General features: G+C 51.7%; 1 protein-coding gene across 1 annotated transcript in view; it reads left to right on the forward strand.

The window, feature by feature from the left end:
* shc3 (SHC (Src homology 2 domain containing) transforming protein 3) overlaps positions 1-20,433 on the forward strand; it is a 376,522-nt gene that overhangs the window by 274,677 nt on the left and 81,412 nt on the right. The window contains exon 10 of the mRNA XM_085984744.1: positions 8,588-8,788. Within this exon, the coding sequence (XP_085840870.1) occupies positions 8,588-8,788 (201 nt within the window). The remainder of the gene's footprint in view (positions 1-8,587; positions 8,789-20,433) is intronic.

Here is a 20,433-nt window from a genome sequence, read left to right on the forward strand (position 1 = left end):
AATTTCTCGAGATATCAGAATTGAAAAATCTCCTTTAAATGTGACCAGTTTTAGTTCTAATTTTCAGAAAAAGTAGGGTAAGGCACATGCTCAACACCAATAGTTAAACACAAAGGAAAGACTGGGGGAGGACTTCCTTGAATTTATCTCTGAAGAATAAAATCCTCAAAATATCAGAAGTTATCTGAATTTTTTTGTCTATTTTTGGCACGATAAAGACTTGCCATTACAGGTCACCTCCTGTGCTACTCTGGCGCCATAGGTTATAGGGACATACATACTGGATTTCATTGTTTTGGACGAACATACAAAATTGACGGGCAGGAAAATACCAGCTGGTCCATCAAGCCTTCCCACTCCCCCAACCTCGGGAAATGGCTTTCAGCATAAATAACTCTTAATGTGGCCCGGATAGTTACATTGTAATTCTCTATAATAGTTCTGTAAAAATATAAGAAAGATCTTGGGTGAGAAAAGGCCATTCAATCCATCAAATCATATGAGAGTGTAGAGAAGCTGGGATTGTTCTCCTTAGAGCAGGGAAGGTTGGGGGAGATTTAATAGAACAGTTCAAAATCATGAGGAATTTTGATAGAGTAAATAAGGAGGAATTGATTCCACTGGCGTGTGGGACACAGATTTAAGATGATTTGGAAAAGAACCACAGGCAAGATGAGGAGAAATTTCTTCACACAGCAAGTTATTATGATCTGGAATGTACTGCATGAAAGGGTGGTGGAAGCAGATTCAATGGTAACTTTCAAACGGCAATTGGATATAAACTTGAAAAGAAAAAATCTGCAGGGCTATGGGAAAGAACGGAGCAGTGGGACTAATTGGATAACTATTTCAAAGAGCCGGCACAGGCATGATGAGGCAAGTGGCCTCCTCCTGTGCTGTAAGATACTATGATTCATCTACCTAGTACATCACAAGTATGATTCCACGATCTTGCACTTTCGGGGGAGCCGTGTTCTCAAGGAGCATAGTCAGTGAAACACGCTTACACTGTCGATGTCCGAACTCCGACCTGTGCTCACTGTGAGCGCGGCTTCCATGCTGAGAAGTGGATTGTGGAATCACACTTAACTCTCCCAATATGGCACTTAGTTGTGTTTTGAATAACCTTAATAGTTTAGGGTTTATTATTTTGCTTAGTAGGATATTCCAAACTTTTAGATCTCTTTGAGCAGACATTTTTCCAATATTAGGTTGAATTTTTTTTTACTAATTTTCATTTATGTTTTCTAATTGTACTTTCCTATACTTTGAAGTAATAATCTGGGTTTACTTTACCTATGCCATTTAAAATTTTAGCCATAATCTTTCAAGTCTGGGTAGTGGGCAGGGTACCCAGGGTCTGCCCAGTGTGGTAAACTTACATCTTTATATACTTTTCAGAGATTCACGTTTAACTGCTTTATTTCTAGATTGTAAATTTCTTTAATCTTTCCTGGTTGATTGGCCATGATAAAAATTGGCCCTTAGTGTTAGGGGGGATTAAATACATGGGGTTACGGGGTTACAGGGATAGGGTTTGGGTGGGATAGCTGTCGGTGTAGGGATTGGGTGCTAGGGTTTGGATGATCAGCCATGATCTCGTTGAATGGTGGAGCAGGCTCGAAGGGCCGAATGGCCTACTCCCGCTCCTATCTTCTATGTTTCTATGTTTCTATCTCCTTGACCCTTGTGATCAGTCATTTGGTCCAAAATGTGCCCTTTCTAATGCAAGTATATGGGGGAAAGATTGGGTAGAAATTTCCCTGGGGCAATTCTTTTAGCGCCCCGAAAAAATTAGTGCCCCCGCGGCCTCAATTCACCGGTAGCGCCCCAAAAGGGAGGCGGGGCGCTACTGGAAGTTCGGACATCGACAGTGTAAGCGTGTTTCTCTGACTATGCTCCTTGAGAACACGGCTCCCCCGAAAGTGCAAGATCGTGGAATCACACTTGTGATGTACTAGGTAGATGAATCATAGTATCTTACAGCACAGAAGGAGGCCACTTGCCTCATCATGCCTGTGCCGCATCTTTGAAATAGTTATCCAATTAGTCCCACTGCTCCGTTCTTTCCCATAGCCCTGCAGATTTTTTCTTTTCAAGTTTATATCCAATTGCCGTTTGAAAGTTACCATTGAATCTGCTTCCACCGCCCTTTCATGCAGTACATTCCAGATCATAATAACTTGCTGCATGAAGAAATTTCTCCTCATCTTGTCTCTGGTTCTTTTCCAAATTATCTTACATCTGTGTCCCACATGCCAGTGGAATCAATTCCTCCTTATTTACTCTATCAAAATTCCTCATGATTTTGAACTGTTCTATTAAATCTCCCCCAACCTTCCCTGCTCTAAGGAGAACAATCCCAGCTTCTCTACACTCTCATATGATTTGATGGATTGAATGGCTTATGTAGCGCTGCGGCATGTCGCACCATGGTACTGCAGGCCTTCCTCCCCTTATTTAAGGGGGGGGGCCTAGTGCAGCATGACCCGGGGTCCAGCTGGGCCACCAGGGATCGGAGTGCCAGCAAAAGAGCCCGGCACTCAAGAGAAGTGCCGGGCTCATGGAGCGCAGCCGGCACTCTGTGGGGGGGTGGGGGGCTGCAGAGGAGGCTGGGGATGGCAGAGGGGGCAGGTGCTGGCAGGGGGCCAGCTACAAAAATGGCCGCATGGTACCTCCCCTTTAATTTGTGCCGCTCCGGCCGCAGGTAGGCCCCCCTGACCCCATCGGACATAGCGTCCAGTGGTAAGTCAGGGGATGCTACTGAAGATCATGGCCGGGGTGCGACCGGGGTGCTGTTTACGGCGATGATGTCATCGCCGGCAGCGCAGCGCTGCAGGGCACTAACGGTTACTGCCGCTGCTACCCTCCCACTGAATTTCGCAGGAGGCAGTGGCGATGCCATGCCTAGGCGCTAGTTGCTTTGCGCCCTGTTAGCGCCCTTAGGGCACTAACGGGAGGTGCAAAGCAACCAAATTTTTAGGCCTATATCTTTTGTGGTATAGCGACCAAAACTGAGCAAAGTACCCTAAATGTGGCTTTGTTGAGATACCGAGGCAAACGTGGGAGTCGAGACCAGAGTTGATGGAACACAACTGCTTTAATTTACATCATGGCAAAACAAGTGAAGTTAAAAAGCCCGCGCAACCACTTAAATACTCCCCAGACAGGAAGTGCTCCCGGCAGCCTGTCCCTGCGGGAAACAAGTTGCCGGAGGAAAGGGCCCACGGCTGGGGGCGGCTGCTGCCAGCAGTGCACCTGCGTAAACTGTCCGTGCCGCCGTGAGCGGATTATGTCCAATGGTGGCGTGTCGCCACAGAGCTGCCCCCAGAATCCGCTTAGGAGGAGTGGACGAGTCGTGACGGTGGTCTAATGGTTCTGCCGGAGCGGCTCTGAGTGGCCGCCGGTCTAGTTGGTGGGGCCGGGCGGTTCACCGCTGGCTGTGCTGGCTTGCTGGCGGGATGGCCTCTAGTTGGAGGTCGGGCCACGGGGACCTGTTCCCCTGGTTCTGTGTGTGCTGGTTTGAGTCGGTCGATGGAGACCGTTTCGACCCTGTCGCCGAGTCGCAGCTTGAAGACCTTGTCCCCGGTTTGTAGTACCTCGTACGGTCCGTCGTATGGGGGTCGCAGGGGTCCGCGGTGTGCGTCGTGTCGCACGAAGACGAAGCGTGCCTGCTGTAAGTTTGGCGGGACGTGAGGTGCGTGTTCGCCGTGTCGGTTAACCGGAAGTGGGGCGAACTGTTGAGCGGAAGAGAAAGGGTTGAGCCGCTGCTGTTCAGCCGACCAAGGCGTGGTAGCCTCCGGGAGGAATTCGCCTGGTACGCGCAGCGGTTGTCCGTAGACTAACTCCGCTGCTGAGGACTGGAGGTCTTCCTTGACCGTGGTGCGTAGGCCTAGTAGCACCCACGGTAGGCGGTCAGTCCAGGTACTGTCCTGCAGGCTGGCGCGGAGTGAGGCCTTGAGTGACCTGTGGAAGCGTTCACACAGCCCGTTGGCCTGCGGGTGGTACGCCATGGTTCAGTGGAGCGTCACCCCGAGGTTGCGTGCTGTGGCCGTCCAGAGTTCGGAGGTGAACTGGGCGCCTCTGTCGGAGGTTATGTCAGCCGGTACGCCGAACCTCGCGACCCAGGTGTTAACGAATGCCCTGGCGATGTCGGCTGTGGTGGTGGAGGTCAGTGGCACTGCCTCAGGCCAGCGTGTGTAGCGGTCGACCATCGTGAGGAGATAAGTTTGGCCTTGCGATGGCGGCAGAGGACCGACGATGTCGACATGTACATGGTCGAAGCGGCAGCTGGGTACCTCGAAGTCTCCCAGGGGTGCTTTTGTGTGCCGCTGCACCTCAGCCCATTGGCAGGCGAGGCAGGAGTTGGCCCAAGTCCGAACATCTTTGCTGAGGCCGCGCCAGACGAAGCGCTGGGAGAGGAGTTTGACGGATGCGCGGGAACCCAGATGGAAGAGCCCGTGGAGCGCATCAAAGATGCGGCGGCACCAGGTTGCAGGGACAACTGGCCTGGGTTGGCCGAGTGAGACGTCGCAAGTGACTGCCGTGGCTTCGGGCCCGTGCGCGACCTTGGCTAGGCGTAGCCCTGGCAGGCTGGTAGCTGCCGAGAGGAGGTCTGGGTCCGTGAGCTGGGCCGCTGCTAGTTGCGCGTAGTCGACCACTAGGTGATTTGCGCAGATGGCGGGACGGGAAAGGCAGTCGGCGACAATGTTGTCTCTACCGCAGACGTGCTGGATGTCCATAGTAAACTCGGACACGGCCGCGAGCTGGCGTTGCTGCCTAGCGGACCAGGGGTCGGTGTTCTTGGCCATCGCGTATGTGAGCGGCTTGTGGTCCACGTACGCGGTAAAGGGGCGGCCCTCCAGGAGGAACCTGAAATGGCGGACCGACAGGTGGAGCGCGAGGAGCTCGCGGTCGAAAGTAGAGTATTTGACTTCCGGGGGGCGCAGTTGGCGGCTGTAGAAGGCAAGTGGCTGCCACGCGCCATTGACCCACTGCTCGAACACGGCTCCAACCGCATGGTCGGAGGCGTCGGTGGTGAGCGCGACCCGGGCATCGGCCCTCGGGTGCGCGAGCAGGGTGGTGTCGGCGAGCGCGTTTTTGGTGGCGTCGAAGGCGGCTGACGTGTCAGCGGTCCAGGCTATGGCCATCTTGCCGGATTTACCTCGGAGGGAGTCGTATAGGGGCTTCATGAGGGCTGCAGCTCTGGGGATGAACCTGTTGTAGAAGTTCACCATCCCGAGGAACTCCTGGAGGCCCTTGATGGTTTTGGGGCGGGGGAATTGCTGGACGGCCTGCACCTTGTTGGGCAGGGGGACGGCCCCGGCAGGGGTGATGTGGTGGCCGAGAAAGTCGATCTCGGCTAGGCCGAATTGGCACTTCGCCGGGCTGAGGATGAGCCCGTGTTGGGCTAGGCGCCCGAACAGGATGCGAAGGTGTTCGAGGTGTTCCTGTTTGGAGGAGCTGGCCACGAGAATGTCGTCTAAATAGACGAATAGGAAGTTCAGGTCCCGGAGGACTGAGTCCATAAGGCGCTGGAAAGCCTGGGCTGCATTCTTGAGGCTGAAAGGCATCCTCAGGAACTCGAACAGGCCGAATGGTGTGATGACGGCCGTTTTGGGGATGTCCGCGGGGTGTACGGGGACTTGGTGGTAACCGCGCACCAGGTCGACCTTGGAGAAGACAGTTCGTCCGGCCAATCGGGCCGAGAAGTCCTGGATGTGCGGCACCGGGTATCGGTCGGGGGTGGTGGCGTCGTTGAGACGGCGGTAGTCCCCGCAGGGGCGCTAGCCTCCGCCGGGGCTTGGGGGCGATGTGGAGGGGCGAGGCCCAAGGGCTGCTGGAGCAGCGGATGATGCCGAGTTGCTCCATGGTGGTGAACTCGGCCCGCGCGATTTCCAGCTTGGCCGGGTCGAGTCTGCGGGCGTGGGCAGAGACCGGGGGGCCGGTGGTGGGGATATAGTGCTCCCCACCGTGTTTGGCGGCTTTGGCCGAAAAGGTCGGGTTAGTGAGGGCGGGAAACTCGGCTAGTAGTGCCGAGTAGTCGTCCGTGGCTCTGGCGAGGCAGTAGGTCGTCAGGCTGGCCGAACGGGCCGGGGTGAATGCGCCAGGGATGGGGGCCATAGTGTTGATGTCGACGAGGCGGTGCCTCGGAATGTCGACAAGGAGGCCGTGGGCGCATAGGAAGTTGGCGCCGATGAGTGGGCAGAGGACCTTGGCTGTGAGGAACTCCCAGCGGTAGTGGCGGCCTGCGAGGTCGAGCGTGACCATGCGGGTGCCGTATGTGCGGATGTCAGAGCCATTGGCTGCGGCCAGCGTGATACCCCGTGCGCCGCGTTGGATTTCGAGGGCAGAGGCGGGGGTGATGCTGTGCTGGGCTCCTGTGTCACACAGAAATCGGCGGTTGGTGCTGTCGTCGGTGACGTACAGTAGGGGCCCCTTTTGCCCCGCGGCCATCGTGGGGGCCGGTGCGGGGGGGGTTTGAAAGTGCACGGCGGCGTGCAGCGTTGGGCCCTAGTGCCAATCCGGGTGTGGTAGTAGCAGTGACCCGGAGTGGAAGGGCGGTCGGGCCTAGTGGGCCGGGGGGACCGCGTGGTCGTTGCCGTGAGGTCGGGTGCGACGTCGCGGGCGGTCTGCGCGGAGAGCAGCCGGTCGGCCTTTTCGGCTATCTCGTTCAGGTCCATGGAGCCAGACTCCACAATGAGCGGGCGGATGCTGGCGGGGAGCTGCTGAATGAAAAGCGTGCGAAAGAGGACGCCGGGTTTTTTGTCGTCCGAGAGGGACAGCATGTGGGAAAGCAGGTCTGATGGTGAAGCGTCACCAAGGCCTGGGAGGTCGAGGAGTTGGCAGTTGCGCTGGTAGGAGGACGCCTGAAATTTTTTAAGGAGCGCGGCCTTCAGATGTTCATACTTGCCTTCCTCTGGTGGATCCTGCAGCGCTGCCCAAACCTTAGGGACTGTGGCGCAGGTGAGAGAGGCGACGAGGTAGTCGTACTTCGTGGCATCGACTGTAATGCTTCTCAGCCGGAATCTGGACTCGGCTTGAATGAACCAGGCCTCGGCCAGGTTCTCCCAAAAGTCCGGTAGTTTAACCGTGACTGCGTTTGTATCTGCCATGCTAGCTTAGGATTCGTCCTGAGCGTCGGGGTCACGAGTGTTGAGATACCGCGGCAAACGTGGGAGTCGAGACCAGAGTTGATGGAACACAACTGCTTTAATTTACATCATGGCAAAACAAGTGAAGTTAAAAAGCCCGCGCAACCACTTAAATACTCCCCAGACAGGAAGTGCTCCCGGCAGCCTGTCCCTGCGGGAAACAAGTTGCCGGAGGAAAGGGCCCACGGCTGGGGGCGGCTGCTGCCGGCAGTGCGCCTGCGTAAACTGTCCGTGCCGCCGTGAGCGGATTATGTCCAATGGTGGCGTGTCGCCACAGCTTGACCATTGTAAAGCCTTATCATAACTTTCGTATACTTTTTTTATCGATGTATGTGTAATGTTTTATACTTATCAGTACAAAAGTTCTCCAAACCTGGGAGAACTCAACTTGATTGGAGCGTCAGGTCTTGAGCACTGACATGTGGATTGTGAAGCAACCAGTCTACCCATTACATCTTTAATGACTACCATAATTGTTCATGGCATGCAAAGTTGGTTTCAAATAATTAACCTGTGTTCTCTCAATGCAAAACGATCTGAGCCACATGATCTTTACATTTCCCGGACAATAGAAACTGAGAAACAAAACAACCTTTTCTTTCTTTACGTGCTGCACAAATGTGCGAAAAATAGAACAATGATTGAATACTAGCTCTGTAATGGAGTTAGAATGACAATGCATATAAAGAGAAAAAATTCTAACAACTTAAAAATGCTGACAAAAAATACAGTAGTGGGGTAGAAATTTCGTGAAGTCCTTTGAGGCGGTGGAAATACAGTGACGTAGGACTTCTGTCCACCAATTTGCCCTGCTGCTGACCCTGTTCCAATTTGTAGAGACAGGGTCATTACAATGCTCAGAGTGGACACCTGCATCTGTAGCAGCGCAACAGAGGCACTGAAGAGGTGGAAGGTGGAACTCCGAGCTGCCACTCTGAGATGGGGCATCCGAGGACTAAATCGGGATGAAGAAAATTGTCAATATAATTTTTAACATTCCCCTCAGGGAACAGAGGGGTAACTTTGTTACAGGTTTCTTGATTCCCATGGGATCGATAACCTTTATTTTATTTTCCTTTTAGAGCCTTCAGTAGGCCCACAGTGGAACCTACATCTGCTCTTAGCAGACATAGGCCGATAAGGTGTCAAGCTAAGTGAAGTTCCCAAGGTAGCCTCAGAGTGCCCCAGCCACTGTCAAAGTTTCTCTGTGCTGTTACGAGGACAGGCCTAATAAGCACCCAACTCCTTTGGAGTGTAATTTCTTACTGTAGGTTATATAGGCTGGAAATCCATTGGATTCAGATTCCTCTCCAAATTGCAGCTGTCCCTCAGAATGATCTACAATCCAAATCCTCCAAATCATGGAATTTCTACCCCTTTGTATTTAAGTAACTACTTTGGCCTCCCTTACATTCCTTACTTGAAATCTACAGGGTCCTCCAGTGATTTATATGTTCAGCCTGAGGTGAGACTTTCATTGCCCAAAGGTGGAGAAGCTCCTACATATGTCAACACACAACACCTAGATCTCCAGGCTCTAGCAACATTGCAAGTAGACCCCAGCACCAGCACGGGAACCAGTGAATCAGCAAACAACAATGGCGACAGCTCAAGAAAAGATGTCTTTGATATGAGTAAGTATAGATTTTATTCTCTTTTCCCCCAAAGTTTCAAGTATGCTTGTCAGAACCATTGGCATTCAGTTACTTTAAGGAGACTTTTTATTCTCCCTGTAGTTAATTTGTGATAGTCAGCTATGGATGATCACTCAATAAACTGTTTGTGATTCTGTCATAATCATTATGCCTTCAATGTAAACTTTGGCCCAGATTTTGCTGGAGCAGGGCATCTCGTGGTGTGCCCTGTTAGTTAGACTTGTTTGTGCACAACTTCTTTGCCCACAAAGTTGCTGCAAGTGCAAGCTGATAACGGCACAGTGACGGCAACAGGGCAGCTGGGACCTTGGTCACTCTCAAATTTAACGTGAAATTCTGTCATATTATGATCACTCTGCCCCAAAGGATCCTTTACTATGAGATTGCTAATTAAATAAGTACATGAGAGAAAAGGGAATAGAAAGGTATGCTTAAAGGCTGAGGTGAGGTAGATGGAATGGGAGGAGACCTGTGTGGTGTATAAACACCAGCACAGACTAGTTGGACCAAATGGCCTGTTTCTGTGCTGAAATTCGATGTCAGTGATGGACAATTATGGCCCACGGGCTGTCTCCGGCCCGCCCATGGATTCAATCTGGCCCACCAAGGCCTCGCTCCGAGGTCGAACATCTGCTGCACCTGACCCCTAGCCTGATCCCGCCACACGTAATGTCAAGAGGCGGGTCATTGTCTCCAAGGCAGCAAGACCGTCATAACCAAAAACAGAGGCGGGCAACTCAAATCTGCTGTTAGCAGCTAATGGCAGATTTGAATTGTATCAATGTGTCGTTATCACACCAGAAATCTCAATTTCTGCTCCATCACTGCAACGTGAAAGATGAGTTACTCACGGTACGTGGGTTCAGTTTCCATAAATCTCTGCAAACTTTCCAGATAAATGCACAATAACATAAATACTTTAAATACATAAAATAACGACATTGGCAGCATGACTCGGAATTGATTGTAGATTGTTTGCTTAGAACTTTTTAAAAAACTTGCAGCAAGTTTTTAGTCTCAACTCGTCTCTGAAGGAATTTTAGCGACTAATTCAAAGTTTGTCCTGGGCTTGATTTCATTCCAGTGAGTTATAAAATGCTATTTTTGTTTATTGGTGCAATTGGGTGAAAGGTGTCTGAATTCCGTGGGGGTACCGCCAGTCTCCTGGTGTAACTCTGACGCAGACCCAGTTATGCCAGGTCCCTGCCATTTCTGGGAGTTTCATCATTAAAGAGCGGAGGAGCTTCTAGCCCAGTGGTGGGCAAAATATGACCCACGGCCATATCCGGCCCACCAGTTCATTCTATCCAGCTCACTGGACGGGACAAATATAGAACCCGAGCCTGAGCTCGAGCTGCAGGTACAGGTAAGTCGAGTCATGGCAGCTCATCTCGATGACTCTTTTACCGAAGAAAGAGACTGGCGCTGCGTCTTTCCTCTCCCAGTACCCAGAGTATGATGGGAGGGAGGTTCTAATCGCCATCTTAGACACGGGAGAGGATCCCGGAGCACAAGGACTCCAGGTAATGGCACGCGATTGTAGTTCAGGCCTTGTGAGGCCTCGGGCTCCCGTACTCAGCACACTAAAAAGAGAACACCTCTCGCATCGGAGGCCCCACAGACTCGAGCCACTCTGTCAAACAGCCATGTCGACTTTCACTACAACATATAATTGATCGCTTGATCAATCATTTCATTCATTTAGTAATGGAAGATTTTCCTATTTTCACTGCATGTTGAGTATTTAAGATAGTATCTGACTACTATTGGAATTTATGTTTCTAAATTATTGGGAAGGTGCAAGTGGGAATGATGATCAACAGTACAAGTTGGCCTGTTTCACATTTACCAATTTACCACTTTGCTCTCACCAACGTGTACGGTCCCTTTAAATTTGCTGTGTGGTATCTCTTCCAGCGGCAGGAGCTGGTGAGCAGCCTGCACGGGGCCTCACGATTGGCGTGCAACCGTACGGCTACACACCTTAGGGGAAACATTGGTGCGTGGCCCTCAACAGCTCACCAAATCTTATTAAGTGGCCCTCCAGTCCAAATAATTGCCCACCCCTGTTCTGTGTAATTCTCCTCCTCCTCTTCCTAGAGTAATAGAGGTATTCCCAATGAGTAATCAATGTCCCGAATGCAAAGTATTACTTTAAGCACAGTTGCATAAAGCTAGCAGCAAATGTCCTAACTGAACCTTGAAAGCACTAAAGAGGTCAATAGGCAGGTAAGTAAAACCAATCTCCAGTAACATACAAAATGGTCTTCTCATTGTGGTATCAGCTTCAGAAACACCTTCCTACAGCTCCTGCCTTATATAGTGGCAGTAATTATTTGGGGCAAAGGTTGTAGGGGGTGGTGTGGTTGGGTGGCGCATGCGCCCAGTCAGTTATGCCCCTGACTGTTTGTGAGCGGTTCGAATCGCTCCCACGCCCCTGGGTTCCAGACACCGGACTTAGGTACAGGCGGCGATACAGAAAAGACTCGAGTAGACAGGTGGTTTGGATGTAAGAAAACCAAGATTTTATTAAAATAGGAAATAACACAGTCTTATGAGAAGTTACTAGTATAAAATTACAGGCAAATACAAATAACTATACTTATACAGGGAATGGGGAACACACGGCACATCGAGGGAAAACAAACTATCTTAACAATCCCCTTATCCTTATTTCTCCCTCTATGCCTAACTAGATTAAGCTATGAGGGGCCAGAATTCATGCTCACCAATCCAAAATAAAGCCAACTGTTAACAAGTGTGAGTTTTGAGGTCTGGTCTTTGGTCCTTCTAGGTATCCCATTGCCACGTGGTCTTCAGGGGCGCGGTGCTGGATCTGCTGCTGCGACACACCTTCTCCCCTCCGCTGCCGTCGTCGTCTCGTCACGATGGGGTCTCCTCTTCTTCTCCCTCGGGCGGTCGTCGGCGGCAACGTTGTGCCTACAGGGCAATTGGCAGTCTTAACTGCCTAGATTTTCCTACCCAAGCATAAGAATGCCAGTCTATTCGTCGTGGCGTGGCCACCTGCGTTTTCGCAGTGTTCAACAAGATGTTCGTCTTCCCAAGTGCCAGCTTATAACTAGGCGCTTGGTCTTTATCGATACGTTTGTACTCGCTGGAGTTTAGAAGAATGAGAGGTGATCTCATTGAAACTTATAAAATTCTGACAGGACTGGACAGACTAGATGCAGGAAGGATGTTCCCGATGGTCGGGGAGTCCAGAACCAGGGGACACAGTATAAGGATAAAGGGTAGGCCATTTAGGACAGAAATTAGGAGGAATTTCTTCACCCAGAGAGTGGTGAACCTGTGGAACTCTCTACCACAGAAGGCGGTGGAGGCCAGTTCATTAAATATATTCAAGAAGGAGTTGGATATATTTCTTAAGGCTAAAGGGATCAAGGGGTATGGGGAGAAAGCAGGGACCGGGTACTGAATTTGGATGATCAGCCATGATCGCATTGAATGGCGGAGCAGACTCGAGGGGCCGAATGGCCTACTCCTGCTCCTATCTTCTATGTTTCTATGTTTCTATGTTTTTTGCTGCCCTGCTCTGCCCTTATCGAGTTGCTTTCGTCTTCTTCATCTCTACTCGTCTCGTCTCGCCGGACTACTGTACAAGTCCTGGGCTACCTGCTCGACTTCGTCTCGCCCCTTTCTGCGGCCTGGGCATCCTGGATGGCTGTGGACTTGGGACTCATTCCCCTCCCCTGCTGTTGGTATGGTGTAATTGGTTACTGAAAATCTGCTACGGGGAGAGAACCTGCCACGAGGCCAGGGCACGAGTATGAGCGGCAGCCCAAGAGGCCAGAGCCATGAGAGCAGGGACCAGGGCAAGCGAGCAGGAGAGCAGAGCAAGAGCCAAGAGAGTGATTGCTACCCAGGACCTGCAGTTATACTCCTCACGAAAACCTTTATCTGCGCGCCAAATCAGGTTAGTTCACTGTCCCAATCTTGGCGGGCTAGTTTAAATAAATGTAGCAATCTAAACTAACTGTTTTTAGATGACCGTTGATCACACCTAATGGCTTGATGTCTGAGCTGTATTGTTATTAATGCATTTTAATCAGCCTGTCCAGCCTCGATGGCTTCCTTAAGCTGTTTCCGATTATAGATGCAAACAACTTGATGGCCTCAAGTATAGGCCTAACTGGTTTTGGTCTGTCTATGATCTGGCTTAATGCATATTCAAAGTTCTGTCTGCTTTCCAAAATACAAAGTCCTTCTTGACAGAAACTGCGTTTTAGGTTTCGATTTCCCCAAAAGCTGCTTGTGCCACAGAGTCCAAGCTTTTAAAATCTTGCAGGCTTTTGGTCACGAGGTGCGGATGCCATCTTTTGGGTACCCTTTTTCTTAAAAATGTCCATGCAGGGTCCCTTTTATTAATAAATAACCTTTGGGGAAATGTGGAAATTTTGCAAATCTTACACTCCTCCCTGTGATACTAAAACTTGCTTGAAGTATCATTCTTACAAGGTGAGCAAATTTTCTGACCCTCCATAGTTAACCTTCCCCTGTAATTACCTATCTAATATACCCACGACACATGCACTTCCCATTCCGTGAAAATGTAGTGTACATAAGCATGCATAGGATAAATTACAGATTGTACACACATCCAAGCATGGAGGGGGTCCAACACCCCTGTATCACTTGGAACACATGCATCTTTATAAACTGCGTCGCCAAAAAACAACAAAAAACTTTATTAAAAACAACAAACAAAAAAAAAACAACAATCTTTAATCAAAAATACAAGAAAAAACTCAAACAGGCATATCTCCCTCCACCTTCACATAATGTTCCTTCCAGATCTTCTGGTTTTGGAATTCTAACAACTGACCTTTTCCCTTACATTGAATGCAAACTAGATACAACACTATCCCTAACTGGCAAACCACGAGAATGTGGGAAGCCAGTCTGATCCACGAAGGGACCTCTATATTATTGAAAATGTCCCACCAGGGTGGAATCACAATATCCAATATCTTAGCCCCTACCTCTACTGTTTTCTGCTCTAGAGTGTAAACATGTTTCTGCGAAACTATAACTGCTTTGAGTATTTTGGTAAGGTGTTCAGGGAGAGGGGGAATTTCGTAGCCAAAGTGCGCTACGTACTTTTGCAAATTCATAAAATTCTCCTTCACAGTGAGGTGAACAGTGGAGGGTTCAGGAATGGAGACAATTCGCTCCTGGGCCACTTGAACTTCTGCCTCGGGTTTAAAACAGAAACTGCTGTCACGAGCCGGACACCAGCTATGCTGTCCATGCTGGTAGTGGGACGCACCGGTGGTGACACAATATGTCCCACCTCCTATATGTGCTACCTGCGGGGGAACATGGACTTGTGCCATTGCCTCCATGGTACAATTTATAGGTTTTGCGCCAGCGGCTCTGAACCCACACTGCGGTTTTGAATAGGCATTCAAGTGCTGGGGACACAGGATTATGTGTGCTCCCCGGCTCCGGCAACCTGAGAGGTCAGTACCTGTCATAGCATGCTCTCACTTTATGACGTAAGACGGGACCACTGTGAAACGAATGTGTGCACCCCCTTGAATGACTCCAATGTTCTCCACCCTGTATACCGGCACGGGTCGGGCTGTCCTACCCATGACCGGCATCCTAGCTACTACTCCCATGATTGTGTGGTTGGACCACCCACAATCCACAGGGACTGGGTAGGCTTCGGAAGCTAGCCGGAGTTGTCACGGGCTTAATGCATTCTCAAATGGGTGGAGGGCTGTGAGGTGTTTGTTGCTGATCCAGGAGGGGACTAAACTCTGTTTTAAATCCTCCAGATTACTGCGGCCCTCGCCCAGCAACCACGCCCCGTATAGCACGCACACCTCGTTCTGCACAGCCTGGTCAGAAGCATTTCTGTCCTCCCTTATGAGAGCATTTACCGTCTTTGCGCGCTTTTCCAACTCGGCTATAATTTCTTTTAAATGGACCATCATGGCCTGGTCCTCATGCAACTCTGAGCCCACTACCTTGTTCTCATCCAGAAATATCTTCTTCAACTGTGTTTTTAAACCGTTTATCTGAGTCTGCAGCTCTATGTCATCTAAACTGTTGATGACAGAGGACCCAGTATTAAACGCAGTAAAAACATCATTCCATACTCCCCTTCTTTGCCTCCCTGCATTACCCAAAAACTCTCGGTTTGTGGTGTACATTTCGGTTTTGTCAACATGGGCGAAATCGAACTCATAAAACTTCCTGAACATGTCCTTTAATAGGGCTTGGTATAGCTGCTCTGTTTCTTTGGGACACCACTCCGGCAAATGTACCTCGGTGAGATTTAAAATCACAGAGGCTACTGCATAGTGTACCTCCTGGTACAGCACCTGTTCGGTAGATACTACTACCAACCCATTCCCTGGTCCCTTGGTGGTGGTGGGGCACCCTTCCCTGTGTATCCTCGCCGCCTGTGCTGTGGGCGGGGGCTTATGGGGGCGGGTTACAAGCTCAGTGGCATTGACTGGGATCGGGGAGAATGGGACTGCGCACACATTCTGGCTGGCATCTCACCTCATCCCCTTCCCAGTGTCGTGCCACTGCCAGTGGAAAATGATGGATATGCCTGCGGGGCAGACCCTCTCTGACCTCCACATACAGATATAAATCCCTTGATCCGGCTCCCACCACTTGTCCCAACACACACTTAATCCTCCGTGAGTCCCTGTAATCGTCCGGTGAGTATTGTTCCCCAACCGCTCCCACTCGACTTCAGGGTTCCTCATATCTTTGCTCAGCTTTCTGAGCCACCACCACCTATCCAGAAGAATGTGTCCTTTACACGTTAAACATATACGCTTTCCAACGGTGACGCTGACCCTCGTGGTAACGACCTGTACCCTGGGGCACAAGAGGGAGGTCTCCCCGTACGTGAATCCGGTTTGGCTGGAGTACTGAGACGAATTGGACCCCAGCCATCCTGGCCACCTTCCCTCATGGACATGGATGGCGGTCTCCTCCATCTCCCGTTCACCGCTTCCGTCGGTCGCTATAGGCGCCCTGTCTCCCGAGCACCCGTAGATGTGGGAATCTTGCACATCGCCTCGCCTTCCAACGCCCATCCCAATCAGGGCGAATAGGATCACGATCCTCTTCATCCTGAAAGTCTTTCTGCAAAAAGATACAAAAACATGCAGCCAGGTCCCCAAGAGATTCTCTGGCTTGGTGAAGCATGGTCGGGTCCCGTGACCTCGACCCAAATATATACACTCTTAGCAGGTTACTTACTTAAAACTACCCATCACCTTACTTAACTTAAACTAAAACACCCAAACTTAAGCTAAATACTTAAACTTAACAATAACCAAAACTTAAACTAAAACTATATACATCCACCGCCCGTCTCCGTGCGGCCAGGCTAATTCCTGGTTGGACTGCTGCTCACCGCTACCCCCGGCGTGACCACACCGTCCTGCACTGTTGGTCCCTCGCAGCCCGTGGCTGCTGGCTGAGGACCTCTGTCCATGGACCTCTCCCTAACTCGAGGGGCGGCCCTTGGTAACTGGAGGGCTGGTGACCATGGCTTTCTCAGCTGGGGCGTCCATGGGGACCTTCTAGGGACTTTGGTGGGTGGGGCTTTCTTGGCCGATGGGCCTTTAACCCGAACTTCTGCTCCCTCAGGCTTGACCTCTCCCGAACCTGGGCTAGGGGCAGGTAACTCTTCGCAGCCTGCTGCTGCGAGCTGAGAGTCTCCGCCCCCAGGTCCCATGGCTAGGTCCGGGGCGGGGTTTTCGACCTCAGGTCCCTCCCACTCTACACCTGGGTTAGGGGCGGGGATTTTGCCCTCAGGTCCCTCCCCCTCATCTGGATCCCAGAAGGGTGGGGGAGTGTCCCAATCGATGGGCTGGATGGCCCCTGCCTTCAAGCAAGTCACAGCGCCTGCCTGTGCAGTCTGTGAACTCGCTCCTGCTGCAGGCTGAGGATCTTTATCCTCAGACCTTACCCCAACTGGCTGTTTTCCCCTTTCAGGTGTAAACAGCTTACACTGGTTGATATGGAACCATTTTGTACGCCGGGGCATCTTAACGGCATATACCATGGGGCTGGCTTTATCTACAATGCTGTAGGGCCCCATGTACAATGGTTCCAAACTCCCTACTCGGGCATCGTTTCTTACCATGACCTGATCGCCTACCTCCCACTCGTGGTGCTTTCTGGGTTCGAGCAGCAATCGGTTACTCCGATGCTGCCTTCCCATGTTCCCAGCCGCCTGCTCATGGACCTGCTTCAGGTGCTCAAAAAGGTTTTGGGCGAACCTGACCCTCCATGAGCACCGGGGCTAGTACATGGGTGGGGGTCCGCATAACCCTGCCGGTCATTAGCTCGTACGGGGAATACCCCGTGCTTTTAGACTGGCTGGCCCAGATCCCCATCAAAACCAACGGTAGGACCTCGGCCCATTTACGGGGCGAGTCTACCATCTCCTTCCTTAACCTTGCCTTTAGGGTCCGGTTCATACGTTCCACAATCCCTGATGACAGCGGGTTGTGGTCCACGTGCCATTTCCCCTCAATGCCTAACAGCATAAGGGTGTTCTGCATCACCTGTCCGGTGAAGTGACTCCCTTGGTCGGACTCCACATACTGTGGTAGTCCCCACCTCGAGAGCACTTCCCGGACCAGGATCCTGGCAGTACCCAGAGCTGTGGCTGTTCTGCAGGGAAAGGCCTCTACCCATTTGGTAAACACGTCCACCAGGACTAGGCAGTACTTATAGCCTCCCTGGGTGGTGGGCAGGGGCCCGATGTAATCAACTTGTATCGACTGCCATGGTCGCTCTACCCTCCTGATGTGTCTTCCTTCCTACCTTCCTTTTGTTGGGGTCGGGGTTATTTGCTGCGCACACAAGACAGCCTGCACAGAACTCGCGGACATCGTCCCTGAGTCCTGGCCACCATCCCGCCTGTTCCACCCGTTGCCAGGTGGTTTCAGGCCCGGGGTGTCCCGCTCCTGGACCCTCATGGGCCAGTTGAAGGAACTCCCTCCGTTGCTGCTGCGGCACAACCCACTGTTCCCCCCGGAACAGCATGCCCTCTTTTACGGAGAGGGTTGCTGTGCCGTATGGACCCTCTACTCCTTTTACCTCAGTTACTGCAACGAGGACTGCTTTGATGACGGGATCTTGGGCTTGGACCGTCTTAAGGTCCGGGGCTAACACTACCCCTACACTCCCTTGGTTCCCGTCCCTACCTCTGACTGCCGCCATGGGTCTGGACCCAAATGGGTCCCAGAAAGTGCCTGTGTGGGCACCCTCCTTGGCGGGCAAGTCAGCCTGTTGGTTGCCTTGGCCGCGGGGTTCTGTGGAGGAATGGGCCTTCACCTTGTGAATGAAACCTCCCCTTCCTCCCCCACTGCTGCCAGGATCTTTTCCAACAGGGGCTTTACTGTGAGGGGTCTCCCGTCAGCGGAGGTGTATCCGCGACGGGACCAGATGGCCAGGTACTCCGTACACGAATTGCACGTGAACATGCTGTCCAAGCAAATCATGTACGGGGTGGGGAAGATTTCGGTGTGTGTAACGACGTACACCACCGCGGACAGTTCAGCCTGCTGGGCGCTCATGGTGCTGGGGAGCTTAATCGCCAGGGCAATGTTTGCCGCTGGGTCGTAAACTCCACACCCCGTGAGATGCTCGCCAGCAGATACCGTGCTGGAACCGTCTACATAGATTTCGCGGCCTGTGGGATATATCCCAGCCCGTAAACCTATGTTAACTTCCCAAACCCCTTCAATGGGCTGTTCCAGGATATACCAGGTTGGCTGCGAGCTTTGGCTCGCAGAGACCCTTCACTCTAAGATCCATCTGTGAAAGGAGCAAGGTCCAGCGGGCAATGCGGGCACTGCTCACTGTTCTATCCTTGATCCTGCCATCCAGAAGCTTCTGGGTGGGTGTGTGATGGGTGAGGAGAGTGATGGGAGAGGTGCCTGTGAAGATCAGTGATCTTTTCACAACCCAATGTGTGGCCAAGAGGTGCCGCTCACAGTTGGAGTAGCTCCTTTCCACATCCGTGAGTATCCTGGCAGAGTAGACCACCGGCCACAGCCGGCCGTGCCGCTCTTGGAGCAGCACAGCACTCAGGCTGTCCCCGCTGGCTGCTACCTCCAGGAAAAACTCTTTCCCCCCATCTATAGCCCCTAGAGCTGGCGCGGTCTGCAAGTCTTTCTTGAGCCAGACAAATGCTGCCTGGCAACCCTCATCCCAAAGCCACTCCACTCCCTGATGTAGGAGTCGGAGCAGAGGGGCTACGGTGGCTGCATAGTCCTCAATAAAGTCTCTACAGTACCCGGTTAGCCCTAGAAACGACCTCACACCCGTTACTGTGTTGGGGACCGGTAGCTCTTGTACCGCTTCTCTCCTAGCCTTCTCTATGACCCTTTCTCCAGCGCGTATGGTCAGGCCGAGGAATTTCACCTCCTGCTGGCCGATCTGCGCTCTCTTGGGATTCACTTTGAAACCCTTCTGCCCTAGCAGCTCCAGCAGTTCGGCCAATAGTGGGCCATGCTCCTCTTTCAAATCAGTGAACAGGAGCAGATCATCCACATATTGGACCAACTGTCTGGGCTGGCTAAAGTCCTTCAAACTGTTTGCCATGCACTGATGGAAAATGCTGGGGCTGTTGTGGAAGCCCTGCGGCAAGCAGTTCCACGTGTACTGTTGCCCTTTAAACATAAAGGCAAACGTACTGATCCTCCCTCCTTAAAGGAATGGACCAAAACCCATTGGAAATATCCAGCACCGTGAAAGTGGTCGCGGATGCTGGAATACTTCATATCAGGTCGGCAAATGCTGCTACTGTGGGTGCACAGGCTGGGATGTTACTATTGAGCACTCGATAGTCCACCGTGGCCCTCCAGGAATTGTCCGGCTTTCTGACCGGCCATAACGGAGAATTCACGTGGATAGCTATCGGCCTCAGAACTCCCTGCTGCACTAAAGAGGACATGGCTGCTTCCATATCTGGCTCTGCTTCCCTGGGGAAGTTATACTGTTTCTGTGGTCGGGCCATGGGGTCCCCGTCTATGCTGACCTGAAACCCTGTGACCCTCCCGCAGTCGTGTTTGTGAGTGGCAAAAGTGGCCAGGTGGGCCTGCACAAATGCCTGGAACTCCTGTAGGGTGTTGCTGACCATGAGCCCGAGATTATAATCTTCCTTGGGCTTCATGGTGCAGAGGGTCCCCTTCCCTTCCTTTCCTGGGATTACTACGATCTCACCGTTCTTTACTTTCCCTGCCCCCCATAAGCAGTGATTCCTCAAATCCACTAGGATCCCGTGGCCTACAATAACGTCGGCCCCCAGGACCCCTCTTCCACCCTCCACTTCCCATTTCATCAGGACACAGGTCCACTTGGAGCGGAGTGGTCCCAACTGAATGGCGAGTGGGATGGAAAACAAGCCAGCCTGTTCTCTGCCTGTGAACCCTGACAGACTATATGGGACCCCGTTAGAGAGAGGCGAGGTGGTGGGGTTAGCTGAGTAGACCATGGTGCATGATGCCCCCATGTCTAACAGATAGGTCCCTGTCACCTTTTCTACCTCCATCTCCAAAAGTGATCTTTTCCATTCATCATACCGGAGAGAACACAGGTAAACAGGCTGCGCTGGC

This window comes from Somniosus microcephalus, chromosome 1, assembly GCF_052327205.1.
Source record: "Somniosus microcephalus isolate GS21.2 chromosome 1, FLI_Smic_1.0, whole genome shotgun sequence".
Lineage (NCBI taxonomy): Eukaryota > Metazoa > Chordata > Chondrichthyes > Squaliformes > Somniosidae > Somniosus > Somniosus microcephalus.